This window comes from Elephas maximus, chromosome 4, assembly GCF_024166365.1.
Source record: "Elephas maximus indicus isolate mEleMax1 chromosome 4, mEleMax1 primary haplotype, whole genome shotgun sequence".
NCBI lineage: Eukaryota > Metazoa > Chordata > Mammalia > Proboscidea > Elephantidae > Elephas > Elephas maximus.
The window spans coordinates 139,763,876-139,789,335 of record NC_064822.1 but is presented as its reverse complement, the minus strand read 5'-3'; the positions used below and the strand labels follow the sequence as shown (position 1 = coordinate 139,789,335).

The 25,460-nt window shown below is 37.7% G+C and overlaps 1 protein-coding gene across 1 annotated transcript in view; it reads right to left on the bottom strand.

Annotated features, from left to right (window-relative positions):
- Positions 1–25,460, bottom strand: part of NAV3 (neuron navigator 3) — a 937,562-nt gene that overhangs the window by 664,260 nt on the left and 247,842 nt on the right. Inside the window, exon 2 of the mRNA XM_049883940.1 lies at positions 852–1,253. Within this exon, the coding sequence (XP_049739897.1) occupies positions 852–923 (72 nt within the window). The 5' untranslated portion in view covers positions 924–1,253. The remainder of the gene's footprint in view (positions 1–851; positions 1,254–25,460) is intronic.

Genomic DNA, 25,460 nt, shown 5'->3' with positions numbered 1-25,460 from the left:
TGCTTTTGTGCCTTAGCCACTAGGTCCCCACACACCTCTCTGTACTAACAGAGTCAATAAAAGCACCGTAAAAGATAATATATTTCATTATGAGTGGGGCTTTCTCTCCTGGGCACTATCTCTGACCCTTCTGATAAGTGCTCTCTAGATGGTTCTCACTACAGCACAGCAGTTTAGCAGGTACGAGTTTCTAAGAAGGTAAAAAATGAAGTTTAAGGGCAACCCTCAGTATTCAATTCCCGTCTTACTCAGATACTCTCTAAATCTGTTTTTTTCTTTTATTCTGTTCTTTTAATGTTAACACAGTTCTTTCTTGGTATTGTCAATTAGTTCCTTCAAAATCACACACGAAGAGTGAAACCAAAGCTTATCGTTGCTCCAAGCTCTCTTTCCAAGCCAGCTGTAAAAGTGATAAGGTCTATGTTATGCCCCAATGATATGAAATTGGCTACCTAACCCTTCTAATGGCAGCAAGGCAGGTGCTCTTTTTTCAGAGAGCTCCAACTTGCTCCATTATACCAGAGATGACCTATGACTCAGCATCATCCTGGATCACAGAGAACTGCTCACCTGAGGTCAAGCCAGCAGGTCACTAGCACAAAGCCAACAGTAACAGAAAACAGTGGAATCACTGATCATTCCATTGGATGGGCAAATTCAAAAGACAACAGAAACAAAGTTACCAACTAGTAATGAAACCCAAACCCACAGCAACACTTAGCTATACGGCAGGTTTTTTCCCACAAAACAGTGATATTTTATGTCATAAAGACCAATTCATTTTTAATTTACGAAATTCTTCCTAAGCATAAACAAAAAGGAACAAGCAAAAGGAAATTTATTTCTATTACCTTCTTCTGATCTTCTAGCTTGTGACTCACTATATTCTTCCCATGTCTGTTCATTTCTGAAGATAAATCCATCACATTCAGTTCTTCAAAATGGAATCTCTTCAAAAAAGCAGCAAACTAATCCAAGATGCAATCGCTAGGAAAACACCGGCATGCCACATTTCCCATCACACACCGTCTCTGAACTTCATCGACTCCAAGGAATGAATGAAAAATCCATTGATTGAATGGAAAAAATAAATTTTGTAATTTACTCCCGGGACCTTCCAAATAAGCATATCGTTCTTAAACGCTGACTTCTCAAAAAGAGAAATGTTTATCCAGGAATTTTAATTCCAACTGCTATCTTTTTCTTTCTTCACAGTTTTCCATTTTAATAAAAATTACGGAGTTTCTGTAAACCTACAATTAAAACAAAAATAAGAACACAGTTAACTCCTCCCTACCATCATTTATAGTAAAATTAATGAAAATAAATTCTTATTTGAAGTTTTGTCTTTAGGAAAAAATCAGTAATATATTTTACTTAAAAATAAAACATCATTTTTTACCCCAATGGCATTTAAAATATCAATTATACACCCAGATCAACCCAATCCAATGCCAGTAAGTCAATTCTCACTCACAGTGACCCTACAGTACAGAGTAGAACTGCCCCATAGGGTTTCCAAGGCTGTAAATCTTGACAGAAGCAGGCTGCCATATCTTTCTCTCTAGGAGGAGCTGACAGGTTCATACCACATGCCTTTCAGTTAGCAGCCAAGTGCTTTAACAACTGTGCCACAAAGGCTTCTTATGTAAACCAGAGTATGAAAAACAGGCATCCACAACACATTAAAGTAAGTTAAAAAGCAATGGGGAATACCCATATACTCATTAAACATGTATATATGTGCCACTGTTTCACTCATCAATTTCAGCCACCTATAGATACACAGAATTTTAAAGAGCCCAATACGACCAGATATCCTGCTAGACACCTTGATGCTTTTCATAAATAATTTTATTTAAATTTTAAAGTGAGGAGGGCGGAGCCAAGATGGCGGACTAGGCAGACGCTACCTCGGATCCCTCTTACAACAAAGACACGGAAAAACAAGTGAATCGATCACATACATAACAATCTACGAACCCTGAACAACAAACACAGATTTAGAGACGGAGAACGAACTAATACGGGGAAGCAGCGATTGTTTCCAGAGCCTGGAGCCAGCGTACCAGTCAGGTACGGCACAAGCACAGAGACCTGCTCCACCCCCTTGAACTAACCCCGGGAGGGGGACCAGCTGGTTCCACGGGCGGCGTGGGACGCAGCCGGTAGGAGAAGTCCCCGGGAGGCAGTGACTGATCTTGGAGCAGAAAGAGCAGCATCCGAGCCGGGGAACCGTCCCGCAGGGATTAGGACTGCACGCAGGTACGCCATAAACACGGAGAGTTGCTCCACCCCCTGAACTAACCCCGGGAAGGGGACCAGCCGGGTCGCGCGGGCGGCGTGGGACGCAGCCGGTAGGAGAAGTCCCCGGGAGGCAGCGACTGGTATTGGAGTGGGGAGAACAGCGTTCCAGCCAGGACACTCGGTCGCGGCACAAGCACAGGGAGCTACTCCACCCATCTGAACTAACCCCGGGAGGGGGCCCACCTAGTTCACGGGGGCGGCACGGCCACGCGGCTGGAGAGACGAGAAGTCCCCGGGAGGCAGCGACTGATTTTGGAGTTGAGAGTGCACCGTCCCAGTAGGGGAGCCTTGACGCTGGGCGTGGGGCTGGAAGCGGAGGATCTGACCGTGACTCCAGCGGGCCAGACCCCCCGGGGGCAATCTCCACACAGCCAGCACACATAGGCGACGCGCCCGCGGGAATCTCAGATATAACAGTCATTCCAAGCAAGACAAGCAACTCTGGCTATATTCTGAGGTGCTACTCTCCTATCTCTCTGTTCCCTCCCCCACCCTTCCCAGGCGGCTTCATTAACATCTGAATAGCCTGAGCCAAAGGGAGAACTCTGATAGGGATCTGACTGCAGTTTTTTTTTTAGCGGATTTTCTGGAAAAACTAGTTTCCCAGTGATGGCTCGGAGACAACAATCCATATCAAACCACTTAAAGAAGCAGACCGGGACAGCTTCTCCAACCCCCCAAACAAAAGAATCAAAATCTTTCCCAAATGAAGATACAATTTTGGAATTATCAGATACAGAATATAAAAAACTAATTTACAGAATGCTTAATGATATCACAAATGAAATTAGGATATCTGCAGAAAAAGCCAAGGAACACACTGATAAAACTGTTGAAGAACTCAAAAAGATTATTCAAGAACATACTGGAAAAATTAATAAGTTGCAAGAATCCATAGAGAGACAACATGTAGAAATCCAAAAGATTAACAATAAAATAACAGAATTAGACAACGTAATAGGAAGTCAGAGGAGCAGACTCGAGCAATTAGAATGCAGACTGGGACATCTGGAGGACCAGGGAATTAACACCAACATAGCTGAAAAAAAATCAGATAAAAGAATTAAAAAAAATGAAGAAACCCTAAGAATTATGTGGGACTCTATCAAGAAGGATAACCTGCGGGTGATTGGAGTCCCAGAACAGGGAGGAGGGACAGAAAACACAGAGAAAATAGTTGAAGAACTTCTGACAGAAAACTTCCCTGACATCATGAAAGACGAAAGGATATCTATCCAAGATGCTCATCGAACCCCATTTAAGATTGATCCAAAAAGAAAAACACCAAGACATATTATCATCAAACTCACCAAAACCAAAGATAAACAGAAAATTTTAAAAGCAGCCAGGGAGAAAAGAAAGGTTTCCTTCAAGGGAGAATCAATAAGAATATGTTCTGACTACTCAGCAGAAACCATGCAGGCAAGAAGGGAATGGGACGACATATACAGAACACTGAAGGAGAAAAACTGCCAGCCAAGGATCATATATCCAGCAAAACTCTCTCTGAAATATGAAGGCGAAATTAAGATATTTACAGACAAACACAAGTTTAGAGAATTTGCAAAAACCAAACCAAAGCTACAAGAAATACTAAAGGATATTGTTTGGTCAGAGAACCAATAATATCAGATATCAGCACAACACAAGGTCACAAAACAGAACGTCCTGATATCAACTCAAATAGGGAAATCACAAAAACAAACAAATTAAGATTAATTAAAAAAAAAAAAAACACATAACAGGGAATCATGGAAGTCAATAGGTAAAAGATCACAATAATCAAAAAGAGGGACTAAATACAGGAGGCATTGAACTGCCATATGGAGAGTGATACAAGGCGATATAGAACAATACAAGTTAGGTTTTTACTTAGAAAAATAGGGGTATATAATGAGGTAACCACAAAAAGGTATAACAACTCTATAACTCAAGACAAAAACCAAGAAAAACGTAACGACTCAACTAACATAAAGTCAAACACTATGAAAATGAGGATCTCACAATTTACTAAGAAAAACGCCTCAGCACAAAAAAGTATGTGGAAAAATGAAATTGTCAACAACACACATAAAAAGGCATCAAAATGACAGCACTAAAAACTTATTTATCTATAATTACCCTGAATGTAAATGGACTAAATGCACCAATAAAGAGACAGAGAGTCACAGACTGGATAAAGAAACACGATCCATCTATATGCTGCCTACAAGAGACACACCTTAGACTTAGAGACTCAAATAAACTAAAACTCAAAGGATGGAAAAAAGTATATCAAGCAAACAATAAGCAAAAAAGAAGAGGAGTAGCAATATTAATTTCTGACAAAATAGACTTTAGACTTAAATCCACCACAAAGGATAAAGAAGGACACTATATAATGATAAAAGGGACAATTGATCAGGAAGACATAACCATATTAAATATTTACGCACCCAATGACAGGGCTGCAAGATACATAAATCAAATTTTAACAGAACTGAAAAGCGAGATAGATACCTCCACAATTATAGTAGGAGACTTCAACACACCACTTTCGGAGAAGGACAGGACATCCAGCAAGAAGCTCAACAGAGACACGGAAGATCTAATTACAACAATCAACCAACTTGACCTCATTGACTTATACAGAACTCTCCACCCAACTGCTGCAAAATATACTTTTTTTTCCAGCGCACATGGAACATTCTCTAGAATAGACCACATATTAGGACATAAAACAAACCTTTGCAGAGTCCAAAACATCGAAATATTACAAAGCATCTTCTCAGATCACAAGGCAATAAAACTAGAGATCAATAACAGAAAAACGAGGGAAAAGAAATCAAATACTTGGAAAATGAACAATACCCTCCTGAAAAAAGACTGGGTTATAGAAGACATCAAGGAGGGAATAAGGAAATTCATAGAAAGCAACGAGAATGAAAATACTTCCTATCAAAACCTCTGGGACACAGCAAAAGCAGTGCTCAGAGGCCAATTTATATCGGTAAATGCACACATACAAAAAGAAGAAAGAGCCAAAATCAGAGAACTGTCCCTACAACTTGAACAAATAGAAAGTGAGCAACAAAAGAATCCATCAGGCACCAGAAGAAAACAAATAATAAAAATTAGAGCTGAACTAAATGAATTAGAGAACAGAAAAACAATTGAAAGAATTAACAAAGCCAAAAGCTGGTTCTTTGAAAAAATTAACAAAATTGATAAACCATTGGCTAGACTGACTAAAGAAATACAGGAAAGGAAACAAATAACCCGAATAAGAACTGAGAAGGACCACATCACAACAGAACCAAATGAAATTAAAAGAATCATTTCAGATTATTATGAAAAATTGTACTCTAACAAATTTGAAAACCTAGAAGAAATGGATGAATTCCTGGAAAAACACTACCTACCTAAACTAACACATTCAGAAGTAGAACAACTAAATAGACCCATAACAAAAAAAGAGATTGAAACGGTAATCAAAAAACTCCCAACAAAAAAAAGTCCCGGCCCGGACGGCTTCACTGCAGAGTTCTACCAAATTTTCAGAGAAGAGTTAACACCACTACTACTAAAGGTATTCCAAAGCATAGAAAATGACGGAATACTACCCAACTCATTCTATGAAGCCACCATCTCCCTGATACCAAAACCAGGTAAAGACATTACAAAAAAAGAAAATTATAGACCTATATCCCTCATGAACATTGATGCAAAAATCCTCAACAAAATTCTAGCCAATAGAATCCAACAACACATCAAAAAAATAATTCACCCCGATCAAGTGGGATTTATACCAGGTATGCAAGGCTGGTTTAATATCAGAAAAACCATTAATGTAATCCATCACATAAATAAAACAAAAGACAAAAACCACATGATCTTATCAATTGATGCAGAAAAGGCATTTGACAAAGTCCAACACCCATTCATGATAAAAACTCTTACCAAAATAGGAATTGAAGGAAAATTCCTCAACATAATAAAGGGCATCTATGCAAAGCCAACAGCCAATGTCACTCTAAATGGAGAGAACCTGAAAGCATTTCCCTTGAGAACGGGAACCAGACAAGGATGCCCTTTATCACCGCTCTTATTCAACATCGTGTTGGAAGTCTTAGCCAGGGCAATCAGGCTAGACAAAGAAATAAAAGGTATCCGGATTGGCAAGGAGGAAGTAAAGTTATCACTATTTGCAGATGACATGATTATATACACAGAAAACCCTAAGGAATCCTCCAGAAAACTACTGAAACTAATAGAAGAGTTTGGCAGAGTCTCAGGTTATAAAATAAACATACAAAAATCACTTGGATTCCTCTACATCAACAAAAAGAACACCGAAGAGGAAATAACCAAATCAATACCATTCACAATAGCCCCCAAGAAGATAAGATACTTAGGAATAAATCTTACCAAGGATGTAAAAGACCTATACAAAGAAAACTACAAAGCTCTACTACAAGAAATTCAAAAGGACATACTTAAGTGGAAAAACATACCTTGCTCATGGATAGGAAGACTTAACATAGTAAAAATGTCTATTCTACCAAAAGCCATCTATACATTTAACGCACTTCCGATCCAAATTCCAATGTCATATTTTAAGGGGATAGAGAAACAAATCACCAATTTCATATGGAACGGAAAGAAGCCCCGGATAAGCAAAGCACTACTGAAAAAGAAGAAGAAAGTGGGAGGCCTCACCTTACCTGACTTCAGAAACTATTATACAGCCACAGTAGTCAAAACAGCCTGGTATTGGTACAACAACAGACACATAGACCAATGGAACAGAATTGAGAACCCAGACATAGATCCATCCACGTATGAGCAGCTGATATTTGACAAAGGACCAGTGTCAATTAACTGGGGAAAAGATAGCCTTTTTAACAAATGGTGCTGGCATAACTGGATATCCATTTGCAAAAAAATGAAACAGGACCCATACCTCACACCATGCACAAAAACTAACTCCAAGTGGATCAAAGACCTAAACATAAAGACTAAAACGATAAAGATCATGGAAGAAAAAATTGGGACAACCCTAGGAGCCCTAATACAAGGTATAAACAGAATACAAAACATTACCAAAAATGATGAAGAGAAACCCGATAACTGGGAGCTCCTAAAAATCAAACACCTATGCTCATCTAAAGACTTCACCAAAAGAGTAAAAAGACCACCTACAGATTGGGAAAGAATTTTCAGCTATGACATCTCCGACCAGCGCCTGATCTCTAAAATCTACATGATTCTGTCAAAACTCAACCACAAAAAGACAAACAACCCAATCAAGAAGTGGGCAAAGGATATGAACACACATTTCACTAAAGAAGATATTCAGGCAGCCAACAGATACATGAGAAAATGCTCTCGATCATTAGCCATTAGAGAAATGCAAATTAAAACTACGATGAGATTCCATCTCACACCAGCAAGGCTGGCATTAATCCAAAAAACACAAAATAATAAATGTTGGAGAGGCTGCGGAGAGATTGGAACTCTCATACACTGCTGGTGGGAATGTAAAATGGTACAACCACTTTGGAAATCTATCTGGCGTTATCTTAAACAGTTAGAAATAGAACTACCATACAACCCAGAAATCCCACTCCTAGGAATATACCCTAGAGATACAAGAGCCTTCATACAAACAGATATATGCACACCCATGTTTATTGCAGCTCTGTTTACAATAGCAAAAAGTTGGAAGCAACCAAGGTGTCCATCAACGGATGAATGGGTAAATAAATTGTGGTATATTCACACAATGGAATACTACGCATCGATAAAGAACAGTGACGAATCTCTGAAACATTTCATAACATGGAGGAACCTGGAAGGCATTATGCTGAGCAAAATTAGTCAGAGGCAAAAGGACAAATATTGTATAAGACCACTATTATAAGATCTTGAGAAATAGTAAACCTGAGAAGAACACATACTTTTGTGGTTACGAGGGGGGGAGGGAGGGAGGGTGGGAGAGGGTTTTTTATTGATTAATCAGTAGATAAGAACTGCTTTAGGTGAAGGGAAAGACAACACTCAATACATGGAAGGTCAGCTCAATTGGACTGGACCAAAAGCAAAGAAGTTTCCGGGATAAAATGAATGCTTCAAAGGTCAGCGGAGCAAGCGCGGAGGTCTGGGGAACATGGTTTGCGGGGACTTCTAAGTCAATTGGCAAAATAATTCTATTATGAAATCATTCTGCATCCCACTTCGAAATGTGGCGTCTGGGGTCTTAAATGCTAACAAGCAGCCATCTAAGATGCAGCAATTGGTCTCAACCCACCTGGAGCAAAGGAAAATGAAGAACACCAAGCCCACATGACAACTAAGAGCCCAAGAGACAGAAAGGGCCACATGAACCAGAGACCTACATCATCCTGAGACCAGAAGAACTAGTTGGTGCCCGGCCACAATCGATGACTGCCCTGACAGGGAGCTCAGCAGAGGACCCCTGAGGGAGCAGGAGATCAGTGGGATGCAGACCCCAAATTCTCATAACAAGACCAAACTTAATGGTCTGACTGAGACTGGAGGAATCCCGGCGGCCATGCTCCCCAGACCTTCAGCTGACACAGGACAGGAACCATCCCCGAAGACAACTCATCAGAAATGAAAGGGACTGGTCAGCGGGTGGGAGAGAGATGCTGATGAAGAGTGAGCTAATTATATCAGGTGGACACTTGAGATTGTGTTGGCAACTCTTGCCTGGAGGGGGGATGGGAGGATAGAGAGAGAGGGAAGCCGGCAAAATTGTCAAGAAAGGAGAGACTGAAAGGGCTGACTCAAGACGGGGAGAGTAAGTGGGAGTAGGGAGTGAGATGTATGTAAACTTATATGTGACAGACTGATTGGATTTGTAAACGTTCATTTGAAGCTTAATAAAAGTTATTATAAAAAAAAAAAAAAAATTTTAAAGTGAATCTGTAACATGGTTGTTATATTGCTCCATATTAAGATAAAGAAAGTGAGGTTCAGAAATTATGTAAATTTGTTTAAGACTAGTACATACGTGAGGATGGCAAGACTTCATCTCATGTACTTTGTACATGTTATTAGGAGAGGCCAGTCGCTGGAGAAGGACATCATGCTTGGTAAAATAGAGGGTCAGTGAAAAAGAGGAAGACCTTCTACGAGATGGACTGACACAGTCACTACAATAACGGGCTCAAATGTAACAACTATTGTGAGGATGGTGCAGGACTCGGCAGTGTTTTGTTGTACACAGGGTCGCTATGAGTCAGTGCCAACTCGATGGAACCTAACAACAACAGTAAGTAAGTAGCTAGTAATTAACAGAATTAGATCTCTGTGCCTCCAAAACTTTTTTTTTTTGCCCTAAATATACTCTCCCCGACTTATATCACATATTTTGTCCACAATGACGCCACAAATGAGTCAAGTCCCTGGCTGAATTAAAGATGCATAAGGCTTTCTCTTTAAAAGGGGTCATCTAATCCAACTGTCTCCAAACCCAGGTTAAAAAAAGGAATCACCTGGGAGTCATCTTAAACATATAGGTTTTACCCCAATCCTATAGGACACTGCTTGAAAATCTGTATTCTTTCAATCTCTTCTACACACTTCTGATGCAGAAATACCACTGAGGAGTTGAAAGCCCACCCCCACCACCCCCCAACCCAATGCAGAGCTTCTCAATCTTGTCTGCACACTGGAATCAGTGGGAAAGCTTAAAAATACCAATTCTTGTGTTCCATTACCAGAGACTGTCATTTAATTGGTCTGGTTATGGCTAGGCTTTGGAACCACTGCCCCAATGTATAAATTCCATTTATATAAGTGACCAACCACTGCTTCAGTACATTACATGAGAAGAAATTTATTGTCTCAGGAGGCAACCCATTCCACTTTGAGCCAGTTTTAGTCATTAGTTCTTCCTAATTTGGAGATGAAGTCTGCATCCCTATATTTCTGCCCATTTGTAATTATTTATATCCTTTGTAGTCATGAATGTGCACAACATATTTTTAAGTTCCCATTTTATATGGTATTTCTTGAAGTATCACCTTAGCCAGTTAACCATCCCTAGTATCTTCAACAATTCCTCACAACTTGGTTACTTTCTTTGGAAGTTGCACTTTATATATGGCCCATAAACTGTGCTATCCAGAACTGAGTAGAAAGGTTGTGACTTGCTACCTTTAAGATTCAGGTCCAGGTCTTACAATACATGTTAGGCCAAGCATAAAAATAGATGATAAAGTAGACAAATAATGTTTGAAAAATTAGTTCCTGAACTGCCTTTTTTACCTCCCCAATACATTGTTTCCTCTCTGGCCATCCTTTTGCCAACCCTTGTCCTTCAACCCCTCGCCTGCTCTGCCACACTGGTCCTTTCGTTTGTGCATTATTGTAAGTGTTCTCAACAAAGGAAATAGCATGAGCAAGGCCTTGAATATAAGAGAGTACACGGCCAATTTGGGAGCTGAAAGAAATTCAATAGAGAGCCACTGAAAGGTTTTATGAAGGCAAGCAGAGTAATAGAATTTGTGGTATTAAAAGTTCATCCTAGCTGCAATGTGGAAAATAGACAGGAAGGAGCAAAACTTGTGGCAAAAAAACCGTATAGGCATTATTGGAGCAATCCAAGAATAAAAGATTAGTTTAACATTTGAAAATCAGTGTAACTCACCACATTAACAAAATAAGGAAGAAAAATATGTTCATCTATATGGTACAGAAATATTATTTGTTAAATATTGATAAAAAAAAAACTCTTGGCAAATGAAGACTAAAAGGAGACTTTTATAATCTTTGTTAATCTCATAAATCATATCTATAAAAAATCTACAGAGACATCAGACTTATCGGTGAAGTTAAAAGTGTTCCATTTGAGATCAGGAACAACACACAAATATCTGATAACATGACTTCTATTCACTGTTTTACTTAATGACCTAGCCATGCAGGAAGGCAAGAAAATATTAGGAAGAAAGGAGGGCAGGAAGGAGGGAAGGAGGGAAAAAGCCAAGCAGGCAGACAAGAAGTGTAAGTATTGGATAAGAAGGAATAAAACTGGTTTTATTTGTACATGTTATGATGTTTATAGAAAATATTAAATAACTAAAAGATAAATTACTAAAATTAACAAGTGATTTTAGAAAACCAATATAAAAATTGTTTATATTTCTTTAAAATAATAAACATCAAAAAATGAAACTTTAAAAATATACCATTTACAGTAGCATTAAAAATATCAAATACCTAGGAACAAATCTCACAAGACAGTCAAAACTTTTGATAAAGCAATAAAACGAAATCGAAATAAAGATCTTAATAGAGAGCTATGACATATTCACACACTGAAAAATTCAATATTGCAAAGATGCCAATTCATGCTAAAAGATTTACAGGTTCAGTGCATTACTGATCAATATACCCGAAGTCCTTTTTTCTTTTAATAATTTGAAAAGATGCCTCTAAAATCTATAGGGAAATACAAAATACCAAGAAAATTCAAAACACTCATAAAGAAGAACAATTTGTAATAATTTGCTTTATGAAATGTTAAAACAAATTATGAACCAACAGTAAATAAAATGGTATTTAATTGCCACACACCAAATGGTGCAACACCAACTGGTTGTTTCATTGGTGAAACTAATGGAACACATGGAGTCCAGACCCCAGAAACAGATTCTTACACATATGGTCACTTGATTTATGAAAAAAAATGGCACTGCAAAACTGTGAGTAAAAAGTCTCTTTCTCTGTTATTTAAATTCTGTATAATATGTATTTGTATTATATTTATTCCATATAATATGTACTCATTTATTTCTTCTTCCTTTGAACATTATACCTTTTAGATTTTTCTGAGTTGCTGCAAGTAGCAGTAATTCATTCTTTTATTGATATACTGACTTATCCTTTGAGAGGCTTAAATTTAAACTCTATGTATAGAAGGAGGAGGGTTGTGGTCATATGTCTCAATAAATGTTTAAATGATCAAAATAAAGCTCAGTTCAACATTGAGATCTTTAATAATTCTGAACTCCATATCCTAATTCAGGCTTTCTGGACTCTTCATGTTTACAAATGAAGAAAACAAAGACGTTCTCTTTACTTCACATATTTTTCCCAGGCCCTATGACCTCTCTTCACGTCAAGAGAATGTAAATGATCTAACAGTTCCCGTGGCCAGGATGTTGACACAGCGACAAATCACAGATCCAGAAACCATTAAAAAATGACTGGAGATTTCTTTAAGAATTTTAACTATTAAGCAGAGGTGAACTGGTCATTTTTACACTTTGAACTTTGACACTGAGTTGTCAAATCATCTCTATACGCTTAAATTAGTACTCCTAAGATGAAAGCAAGAAGCCAAACCCAAATGGAAAGGATTAAGAAGTTGCTCCAGTAGAAGAGGGCCTTGGGGTGACAAATTCCACTCACCCTCCCACCAATGCATCCCAGATCCAAGACACTGATGTTATATATAATACAGGATTCTACAGCTGTAAAATTTTTTTATTTTAACTACTGGAATAATACAACTGTTCCAAATGCTTTTGAAAAGCATTTGATAAATTCCAATGCCCATTCATGGTTTAAATATAAAAAAAGAAAATTTTAAATATAGGAATAGGAATGGAAGGAAGCCAAATAGCTTATAGCAGAAAATATCACATTTAATGGTAAACTATCAAAAGAATATATAATGTATGATACTATTTTAAATAAAAAACAAAACAAAACCCATTGCCATCAAGCTGATTCTGAGTAGAACTGCTCACAGGGTTTCCAAGGAGTGTCTTTTGGATGTGAACTGCCAACCTTTTGGTTAGCAGCCAAGCTCTTAATCACTGTGCCTCCAGGGCTCTATTATTAAGTAAAGATTAAAAACATGTAAATGATTGCTAAATATTATTATAAATGTAGAAAAATATAGTAAAAGTATTAAATATGTATGAAATGATAAATCCCTCAGAAGTCAGGAGCAACATGAAGATAACTGCTATTGCTATTTTAATAAAACATCATACTGTAGGTCCTCATCACCATGCTAACACAAAAATATAAATAAGAAATGTAAGTGCAGTGCAGTTGATTACTTTTGTGTGGCCTTTCTAGTCATAGTCTTGTAACATGCACCCAGGTGACTGGGTGGGATTGTCTCATAGGGAAATGGTAGCTCACCAAGGGGATTGGTCAGGTTTGCCTGAAAAGAGAGCCAGTTACAGAGCAGAGAGGAGGATCCTACCACCACCAACGAAGAATAGCCAGGAGCGCAGACCTGGGATCCCTGTGCTGAGAAGCTCCTGGAGTGGGAGTCAGAGAGAGCAAACTGTAACCCTGAAGACAGTGAGAAGAGGTGGCAGGAGAGACAGCACAGGGGCAGCAGGAGACAGCACAGTGGGCTTCCCAGCCCACAGAGAGAGAAAGCTGAATGCCTTTGGGCAGAGACTGAGGGCCATGGAGATGATACCTGCAAGCACATCTGGGAAGAGGCTATCATGATGGAAGAACTCTATATTGAGTGCTCTTAAGCCTGAGTTGTAACTGCTACTTCCCTAATAAATCCCAAAATTGTGAGTATTGTCTCTGAGTTCTGTGCAGCCATTGCAATGAATTATCAAGCCCAGCAGCAAAGCAGAGAATGCTGTGGGAGGAATGGTTGGTGTTCGAATTGCAAAACTGTGAGGAAAAGGTGGTGGACAGAAGAGGCATGTCTGGCCCCCACCCTCATAGGAATCTGCTTGGGCTGTTAGTCTTGGTTCTCCTTGTGAAGTTAGAGGAGGTCAGACACTGTACCCATGCCATTGTTACAGTAAGGATAGGAAAAGCAGAAAGATATTATTTGCACATAATATTATTAGCTCTACAGAAAATTTATGCAATTGTTTAGAAGTAATAAGCAAGGCTATAATTCTGGGTTATAATGTACAATATACCAGAAAAATGTACCTTTATACAAGAAAGAAAGCAAGGAAGGAAGGGAGGAAGGGAATGTAATTTCAAAAGAGGTTCCATTAGTAAAAGAAACAATATAATGTTCTTTGGGAAAAAATTACAACCAGTGTTCCTTAGAAATGAGTATGGTGAAACTTCGGTTCATTTATTTTGGAGATGTAATCAAGAAAGACCAATTGCTAGAAAAGGACATCATAAAGACTAATTGCTAGAAAAGGACATCATGGCTGGTAAAGTATAAGGTCAGCAAAAATGAGGGAAACCCTCAGTGAGATGGAATGACACAACAGCCAAAACAATGAACTCAAACATAGCAATGATCATGAAGATGGCGCATGGCCGGGCAACATTTTGTTCTGTTATCCATAAGGTTGTTGTAAGTTGTAGCCAACTTGACAGCACCTAACAACAACAACAACGTATCCACCAAAACAGAATTCTTACAAAGCAATTAAAAACAATTAAGACAATAACCTTGTAGAAAAATGAACAAAGTATATGAACAGGCAATTCATACAAGAGGAAACACAGATAGCAAATAAGCATATGACAAGCAGTAATTGAGTAAATACAAATTTATAAAAAGATACTATGTCCCACCTAAGAGAATGCTAAAAAATTTAAAATGTGATAATACTAGATAATACTAGAATTTTATGTCATAAACTGCTGATGCGAGTGTAACAAGTACACCCACTATCATGAATAATTTGGCAAAATCTAGTAAAGTTAAATGTCAACTGACCCTCTGAGCCAGTAATTCAATTCCTAGGAGCAATGCATACACTAAGAGACACCAGAATGCCCATTATGGCACCCTGTGCATTGGTAAAAAGTTAGAAATATTGTAAACACCAATCATCAAAAGTTTACATAATTGTATTGCATTATGTGTTTGTACAGTGGCATGGTTCATGGCATTTAAAATGAATGAAATAGACCTCCACTTATCCACATTGACAAATCACAGTAACATAATCATGCCTCAAATAATCAAGTTGCACAAGAACATGCAGAGTACGATACCTTTTAACCAAAGCTTAAAAACACGTAAAACAATACAGATATCATTTAGATATACATATAGTAAAAGTATAAAAATGTGTGTGGAAAAAATCAATAAATTATGGATAGCAGTTATTTCTGGGGTTAGAATATGGAAATAAGCTCAGGGAAGAGTACAAAGGGGACTTTATAAGGATGTAATATTCCATTTCTTTCCAAAATTTTCTGAAGCAAAACGTTAAAATGTGACAAAGCTAGACGTGCACACAGAAGTTAATCATTATTATTCACTCTGTTTTTCTTAACAACTAAAATGGTTCCCAATAAAAGTAAAAAAAAAAAAATTAGAAGTTATAAAATGTAAAATTTGTACAATAGGTAAATCAATAAACCAAATAATCAACTATTGGACAAGAGCAAACGGTTTTGTACAAACCTCCCTTTAGATTACATTTAGCAATGTCTTGGGGGTCCCATTAACCGGAGAGCACTGCTGTAATTTATTGGAGGGGATGGGGATGTTAAATGTCCTAAAGTGCACAACGCCATTCAAGCAGAAAGAAAAATTGTCAATGGGTTGTCCACTGGCAGACTCAGACACCATGCCAAGCTGGGCTGGAACAGTACCTAACTTGATCATAATGTTAGCTCAAGACCTTCACCATGAGAAGACAGTCACTTCCATGGGATCATTCCTTTAATAACATTTTTTTTCCCCAGAACCTTTTCTGTATCAGAGATTGCTCTACAAGGTGAAGAAAAGACGAATAAGGCTCAGCCCCACCTCCCCCTCCCCAATCTGAATTCCCTGCTCATCCTCTCAGCCAAGGAGAAAGGCTCCATCAAGTTAACCCCAGGAAATCTTTATGCTCCACCTGATTCTGCCACACAAAATTAGAGCCTGGTTCTATTGGTTTTCCCATAAATGCCCCCCAAACACACACACACACACACAAATGTATCCATTTTTGCGGCTTCACAGAGAGTTTTGTGATTTGCCAGACAGAAAGTCAACATTAATGTAACACAATTTTGTTGGTTAGTTTTCAGAAAATCACACCACCGATATTTAAAAAGAAAACAAGCTTTTCTCTGGTATACCAAGTACTCAGGAAAAGTATTAAAAATATTGCCTTGTATTGTGCTTCACAACTAAGTGCTTGGAAAATTCCAGCTTTCCCACTTGTGATCCACAGGAGAAATAAAAACAGCAGGGGAAAACATTACGTTCCTGTCAACATGGCTGTTCTGCTTCATTTCTGTAGACTGGAAATGGTAGGTTATTTGCCTTTATCAGATAAACTGGCTCTGCAGCCCACATGTAAAAGAACATACCCTGGTTTTCAGCAGGAAGTTTGAACTTGATTAGTTCAAGATAAAAGGACGCAAGGAAGGTTGACTATCATTCTGAGCTAATAACTGTATGTGTAATGGAGACGCAACAGTATAAAACATTCATATTCTTAGGTACTAACAATAAATAGAAAAAAGCTTGCATCTTTCAGCTAAATTTGTTTATTGCCTGAAAACTCAATGCAGCAATTCAAGGCCAAGTGGCAGGAAGTTACGATTTCCTGGCTGACATCAATTCAATCTTCAGTAATAGTTCTGAAATGGAGTTTCTGAGCTCTGAAGACGGAAAACACATACAATATTTCCAATAAGTCAGGTCACAACCCAGATGGTATGGCACAGATTATGTGGATAAAATATGATGCATGCGTATAAGCATGTAGTGCCTTATTATGTAATTTTAATCAAACCTTTTATTTGATCAGGTTCTTACATTTAGTCTGTACATGACTTGCTTATTTAGAGAAATTGGCTCTCATAAGGGAGATGTGAAACACATGGCTGTTTCTTGGTACAACAACAGACAATCATTTTGTCTGGGTAATTATAAAAATAATTATAATGAGAATTAGTGGCCTAAGAAAAGTTTTTAAGAATTGAGTTAAAAAAAAAAATTGACTTCTAATCTTGTGGCCTTGAAAGGAGTATTATCTACACAGTTCCCCCTTGGGGAAGGGAGTATGTCTCACCTTCTCTACCCATGCTCATTTCCCCCATCATATGTATACTTAGTTCAAACTGTCCTGAGAGCAGAGACTGCTAAACGTCATGCAGCATCTATTCTCTACTTATCTTCAAGGAGTTAGCTGTGCATAAGGCCTCAAAAGAAGACACTTCACTTCCCAGGTGCCATGGGGCAAGGTTTGGTCATTTGACTATGCTGTGGCTGATGGAAGGCAAGCAGAAATGACATGCTACCTTCAGATCATATAATTTCCAAAGGAGATTGCTCTCATGTTACTTCCTCTGTTTTCCCCTTTTCATAGGTTAGGATGAAATGCTGGACTGGTAAGACTGCTTCAACCACATTGCAAGGACAATACCCTAGGGAATTAAAGAATAAGATTTAAGGAACCTGAGTCCCTGGGGAAGAACCTTCCACCTTCACTGGAACATCAACTTACCTCTAAATGTTCTCTTACGAAAGAGAAAACTAAACTTCGATCTTGACATAATTATAGTACATTTTTTTTTTTTTTACAGAAGATTACCCTGTATCCTAAAGAACGTAGAAATCATGGCCCTCTAGAGAGCATAATAGACTGCTTTGTTTTCAGTAAATATTCTTCCCCCTCCCCGTGCCCCACTGACTTACAGCTTGTCCCTGAGATTTGTTTTGCCCAAAAACACATGAGTGGATTGATGTAAGCAGAGGTTTTAAACTGGCCTTGCCTCTTGCTCTCCTGTGATCCTCCATGAGAAAAGCATACCCTGGGTAGCCACTGGTCCATGAAGAAAGAAATATATAAAGATGACCTAAACCCAATCCACAGTATAATGCCAAGTCTAGCCATTCCCAGCTGACGTAGAGCTGAGTCATGAACAAAAAATCAATGCTCTCCAACTAAATTTGGATGGTGGAGAAGAGGTTAAATAACATTATTGAAGAAATGAATGATAAATACAAATATAGGGAATAAAGGAGATCTGATGATATAATGGAAATAATTCGGACTTTGTAAATTCAGAATTGAAAGTTTTGAAAACTTTAATGTGTAGCTCATACAGTTTCAATTTAATTTCCTGATCTTCAATATAAACGGCTGAAATATTCAATCTCTAAGAATCCTTACAATGTTAATATTCTAAAATTTTATAAATTATCTCCTGATTTCTTTTGCCATGATTCTTTAGTCTTGATCAGTGCATTACAACTTACAGATATTCTGAATAGAAGCACATTCTCCTGGTTAAAAAAAGATATTCTCAGCCTTTTTATCTCAAATCATCACAACCATTTTACAGTCCAGTGGTCTTTCTATTCTATTCAACCTCTGAAAACTAGCCCAATACAAACTACAGAGTAAATGCTATCTGTTGAATATCAAAAACTCTACATTAAGTAGAGAATCAGAAGTCTGGTCAGCATCTAAAAGAGTGGAAATTTTCTACTAGAGGTATTGGTGGTATATTTTAAGAAAGAAATCAACGAGAAAATAGCACTCAATGGAGAGTCATTCCTTTATAATAAAATTTGAAAAAGGATGGAAAGAGAGGAAGCCATTTAGGGAAAAGTGAAAGTGAGTAGTATTTTATGGCAAGCACAAATCCTGCTTTGTAAATTTTTTTTTTCTTAATACAACAGAGTATTTATCTTTCACTATTCACAGTTGTGGAAGACTACGCTGTACGTTACCTATACCATTTTATCTTGCTGGGTATACACGAAGATCGAATTTCCAGCTATAGGTTTGAGCTGCATTTCTTACTCCTCGCCAATAGCAGAAGTGAGGTGTCACCTCCAGAAGGAGACAGTTAAATACTTCAGTTCCTGGCACTCTCTCCCATCCATGCAACTGGAAGGAAAACTGCCCAAATTCCTCAGCTACTGTCAAAAGACAGTCACCAAAGAGAGCTGTCTGACCCACATCAAACTATGATATGAGTGAGAAACAATCCTGCTAGATTAACCCACTGACATTTGAAACATTTTGTCTCCACAGTATTACTGCAGTTATCTAGACCAATGCAACAGAGATACCTTGGCCCTATCTCCAATAGAATTGCACTGCAACTCTCATGGACTCTTGTTGGAATGTTACCATCACACATTAAAAAACCTTTTCTCTTATTTCCTTACAGTAGCAATGAAATTTAGTTGAATCAGTAAGTCTGAATAAAGAAAACAAAACAAAAATTTGAAGAGTTTCCACTTTTGTTGGCATATAAAACGTGCCATTGTACAAGGGTGCTCAGCAAAATTTAGGTTATGTATTATGCAATTGATCAATTTACAGACTAGACATATTATACTGAATCCTATTCTCATTATGGAGAAGTTTCCTATAAATACTAAAAATTTGTCTTAATATGCTTATAAATTTAGGTCTCAAGGCTTAAAAATGAAATACAAAGTTATGTTCTGTTATGTACACATATTCATGTTAAGTTTAGTACAGACATCTTCAGAAATATAACCCCATACCCCATTGCTGGAAACGTTGGTGGCATAGTGGTTAAGTGCTGCAGCTAACCAAAAGGTTGGCAGTTCAAATCTGCCAGGCGCTCCTTGGAAACTCTACGGGGCAGTTCTACTCTGTCCCATAGGGTCGCTATGAGTCGGAATCCACTTGACGGCAGTGGGTTTTTTGGTTTACCCCATTGCTGTCCACTCGATTCCAACTCATAGTGACCCTACAGGACAGAGTAGAACTGCCCCACAGAGTTTCCAAGAAGCACTTGGTGGATTCGAACTGCCTACCTCTTGGTTAGCAGCCATAGTTCTTAACCACTACAACATCAGGGTTTCCTCAGAAATATAAAATATAGTCAAATAAGTTATATTCACACGCATTCTAGTACCCCTCTAGATAATGAGTTAAGTGCGTGGATAAGACTGTCTGTTTTTATTCTTCCACTGTAAGTTATCTTACTACACAGTTTTATAAATGATTGTGGGAATAAGAAAAAAAAAAAAAAGGCAGGGGATTGGGGAAGAAAAGGAGGAATACATTAGCCAACCTGAAGAATTTGACAGTCAATCATTTATAAAGGGCATAATAATTCTATGTTTTTCTTTCTGAAAATCTAGATCTAATAGGTAAAGTAACAGAAAAGACTGTTCCATAAATGCAAAGTACAGCATTTTAAGATATTTGAATCACCATTAATTCACCTATGAGTGGGAACCAACTCAAAGGCAATGGATTTTGGGGGAGAGTTTTCACTAATCCACAATTTATATTTCAGAAATTAGATTTATAATGAACTTAATTTTTATTTAACATTATTTTTGAAAAAGTTTTCTAAGCAAATCAATAGTGTAAATAGGATTTCAACTCAAGCTAGCTGTTTCAAAGCGCTTCAGCTACATATAATTTGTTTACAAGTGGTAAATGTGTTAATTAGAAATGGCTCTTAACTATTCATAAAAGCAAGTCAGTTTCATTCAATGAATATGCATTGAGGGCCTACTAAATGACAAGCATTAACTCTACTTTGCATTACAAGGCACAATAAAATGACATTTCTTCAAACATATTCTAGAACAGAGACTTTTGAAAATGGCAACCTAATCCTGATCAAATCACCTAGTGAAATTTTAGTAAAATTGGTATAGTTAAATTTTTGAGGTGCATTTTCATAAGGGAAAGGGCCATGGGAAAGTATTCATGAAAAATGGTAGGTCTTCAGCTTGATCTTGGAGACAAAAAAGACATAACAGGACTCACAAAATGATACCCTATCTGACCAGGAATTTATTTATGCATTCAGGGGAGAAGTGTCAGGAAGGGTGTTATAGTTCTCTTTTCTTCCTCTTGTTTGTTTTGATTGTTCCTAGGAAAATATGCAGTCTCAATTTGCCACAGGCCTCACCACTTGCTATTGTTTCACAACTAGTTGTTTCACACACTTACAGAACAACAACAACAAAAAACCAGTTGCTTTCAAGTTGACTCTAACTCATGGTGACACCTTATGTGTCAGAGTAGAACTGTGCTCCACAAGGGTTTCAATGGCTAATTGTTTTGGAAGTAGATCACCTTTCTTCCTAGATGCCTCTGGGTAAACTCTAAATTCCAACTTTTGGGTTAGTAGCTAAACAGGCTAATGGTTTGCACCACTCATACATTACAGTAACTGTTCTCTGAACATGATTGATGCATCTGAGATTGTAGCCCAACTCAGAAGCATAAACAAGAACTTTCCAATAGAGGGAACAGGGGGAGGAAGGGACGTCCAGGTTTGTTTGGGGAGCAGAGTGGACCATATTAATTTGTGCACTGGTTTACATCATTCATAAAGAATGAAGCCATCATTTTCTTTCTTAAATAATACAGCTTTAACCTTGACAGTCAAGTTATAGACAGCAGCTAGCTCAATACAATTAAAATACAAAACAAAGAATAAAAAAAACATAGGCTACCTTGATGCTATTTTCAGGAAGAAAATACCGGTTCAATGGACAACATATTCTATTGTCTTTAACTACAAGCAAGAAACACTGTGGAAATATCTTTACCTACTTCTGCCATAAAATGTAAATACATACTCTATTTAAATAAATGATTTCAGCAACATTAGTTCACACAGTAGACTACTGTTTGTGATTAACAAAAAATGGCTACATTACTTTAAGCTACAACATGTATTTTCTTTTAATGGCCTCTCATAGAGGTAATTTCTTACTCGATTTACTCAGTAATAATACAGAAAAACTCCTTAGCATCTCAATAAAGGTACTAATTCCTTGGTATGCTTGTAAGGATTAGTGTTCCTCCCGGATCTAAAAACATGTAGTGAAGTTGATTTAAACTCTATTTTAATGGTGATCATGTAAAAGTATTTGTATTGTTGCTGTCGGTGATGGAGAGTTAATATTTGACCTGAGAATCTTTTTTTACATGGACTACAGATTATAACAAGGGTTTACTTTTTTTTTTTTTACATATATAGCACTTTATATAAACCAGGTACTGTGCTAAGTGCTTTATGTGTATCATCTTATTGTCTCCTCACCAAAAACCTGAGTTTGAAACTTTTATTCTCCCCATTTTACAAATGAGGACATGAAGGCATAGAAAGGTGAAATGACCTACTGAAAGTTATATAGGTAGTAAATGGTGGTGCCAGTGGCCTGATTTTCAGTTAAGAGTGTGCTTATTTTAATCATTTTGCTCTCCACCTAGAACCAACTGCGAGCTCATGAAATATTTGTTCAATGAGAGAAAGTAATAATTACATCTACTTCACAGATGTGGCAGAATTTTTTTTTTTAATTATGAATCACTTTTATATGGTACGCTATTTCGTTTCACTGAATTGCTTAATATGGTCCTTCTAGCCATAGTCTTTGTGACTCACACAAAATGACTGAGTGGGACCATGCAAATAAGGTATATGGAACGCTAATGAAGGGATTGGTCAGTTTTGCCATCCCACTAGGTTTAAAATGAGCCACCCCATGATGGAGCGAGAAAGCTGAGTAATTCAGGCAGGAGGCTTGCTGGCAGAGTAGGGTGTCTCCAGGCTATGTTTGCCAACCCATGGAGCTACAGCTGAGCGCATTCAGGTAGGCTGAGGCTTACTGGTGAAGTAGGGTGCCTCAGGGCACTTATTGGCATAGTTGAAAGAGCTATGTAACACTTGTCAGAGCTTCAGGCTCTTCCTTTATAAATAAGAAACCTAAAGAACATATACATTTCTATGATTCTCTAACTCAAAATGGTTTGTTCATAGCCACTCACTCCTTCCAGGGAAAAGGCATGTTTTTAATTACGAATTTAAGTCTTTCCTATGTAAAATGCAGTCTCTTAGCCACACATCTTCCCTCAAACTCTAGCTTCCTATAAAGTTCTGGGCCGTTCCATTACAGCTATTGCTCCGTTGTCGTTATTCTTCTTTCTTTCCCTCTTATGCACCCAGGGACCCACCTCTTACCCTTTAATGTACCTTACACTCAACATTTTGCTGCTATTTCATTTCTTTTAGGGGCAGATTAATCAGATAAACTGAAGATATGACACCCATGGAACAAGTTGCCCTTCTCTTTTACGCAAATGCTTTAACTATGTCGCTGAAATTGCACAGACCTTTAGAAAGGTCTTAGTGGGCTTCCTGATGAGTAAGTAAGGCATTCTGACAAGCTGTTTGGAAGAATTTTTTGGTCTTTTTGTTGTTGTTACAGGAATCAATTAAAGACCCCACATTTCATCTACTTGTCACATCTCCTCCAATCTGTGACAATTTGTCAGTCTCCCTTGCCTTTTATAACTCTGGCACTTTTGAAGAGCACTGGTCAGTTATTTCATAAAATGTCTCTCTATTTGGGATTGTCTGAGCTTTTCCCATGATGAAATTGAGGTTATATACATTTGGGGCAAGAAAAATGTCACAGAAGTGATGTTCTGAGCGTCTCAGTAAATCATATACCAAACCCACTGCTGTCGAGTCGATTCTGACTCATAGTGTCCCTATAAGGCAGAGTAAAAGTGTTGCATAGGGTTTCCAAGGCTATTAATCTTTAAGGAAGCAGATCGCCATATCTTTCTCCCACGGAGTAGCTGATTCGTTCAAACTGCTGACCTTTTGGCTAGCAGCCGAGCACTTTAACCACTGCACCACCAGGGCTCCTTATAAATCTTATAGAGAATACATAATGTCAATATGTACCAGGCAATGTTTCATTGTTATACATAAGGTTGCCATGAGTTGGAGGTCACGCAACAGCAACTAAGACAACGTCAATATGTTTTATAACTGCTGATGTTAACCTTCATCATGTCATCTGCCATGTTTCTCCACTGTGAAGTTACTATTTTTTCATTTGGAAATAATAAACACCTTGTGGAGAGATAGAATGAGAATATATCCTATGTCTCTTCATTCTTTTGTCCATTAATTTTAGAATCCATCGTAAGTTTTACCCGCAGTAATTGTTACTTTGGTGTTTGTCCTATATGGATCTTTTATTTCCCTGATTCCTTCTACATTTACTAATTGAAATTATTTGATAAGGAAGAGCTGTTCCATCTCCACCCCTTATGTATTTGATTATTTATCAAATGTCAGCATGGATTCATGGAAATTTTATTCCATGAGTTAAAATCACATTATTTTCTTTCTCAAATTCTTCCAAGTTTGGCCATTAGAAGCTCCTCTGAGTTGGTTCCTATGTCCTTTCAACATCCTCCCTCACTTCTGAAGTGCTTACTTCTTGACAGCCAAGATGTTCCAGGCTCATCTTGCATTTCTCCTGTCCCAATCTTGAAATGACTGTTTTCCCAAGGAGCCATAGTGCCTTATATTGAAGAACTGTATTTAGAAACCAAGAGCTGATTTTTAGGTATACGCACTGCTACTTGTCCCTTTGTTGATCATTTTTTCTAGGCCCTTGCAACCGGACAGAGCTGGGAAACAGATGTATACTAACACATGCATGCATACACATCTATGTATGTGCTTGTATGTATTCAAATGTTTATATATTAAAACCCATGAGAACATACTGATAGTTCTAAATCTAATCCAAAACCATGGCTTCACTCCAGCCCTCTCTTCTCCTTTCCCTTACTGGTAAATTCTGACAGTGAGAAACCTGACTCTCATTATCCACAACCTATTTACTTATGTGTTCAGTCCCAGTATGCACATAAAATAGTTCAGAATTCCTAACCAATAACCCTATGAGAAATAACTTTACTAACCACAGTATTTGTATAAAGTTCATTTTTGTCCTTAATCTTACAATATACAGGCAAAATACTGTTTTCCAAGGATACTGATGTTAACTCCACTGTTCTATCTCCACTCTCTTTAATGTGGTTGTCATCGCAATACAGTTATGTTCATTTGCTACTGTTTGTATTCCATTACCCCCCATTCGGATTCACTTTAATTATTTATTTTTGGGGTATGTAACAGATTATCATGATTTTAAGACCCAGAGATAACTAAAAGTTATACTCAGAGAAGTGTCACTCTCATCTCAGTAGTTTCTGATTTATCCTTCTCACATTTCTGTTGGACAAATGATCAGATACATTATATTTTCCTACATCTGTTATTTCATACATGAAGGGAAGCATACTACAGACACTCTTTTGCATTTTTCTTGTTTTATTTAACATATCACAGAAATTACTCAGGTGGTTTGAACCTACCAGTCACTCCACAGGAGAAAGATGTGGCAGTCT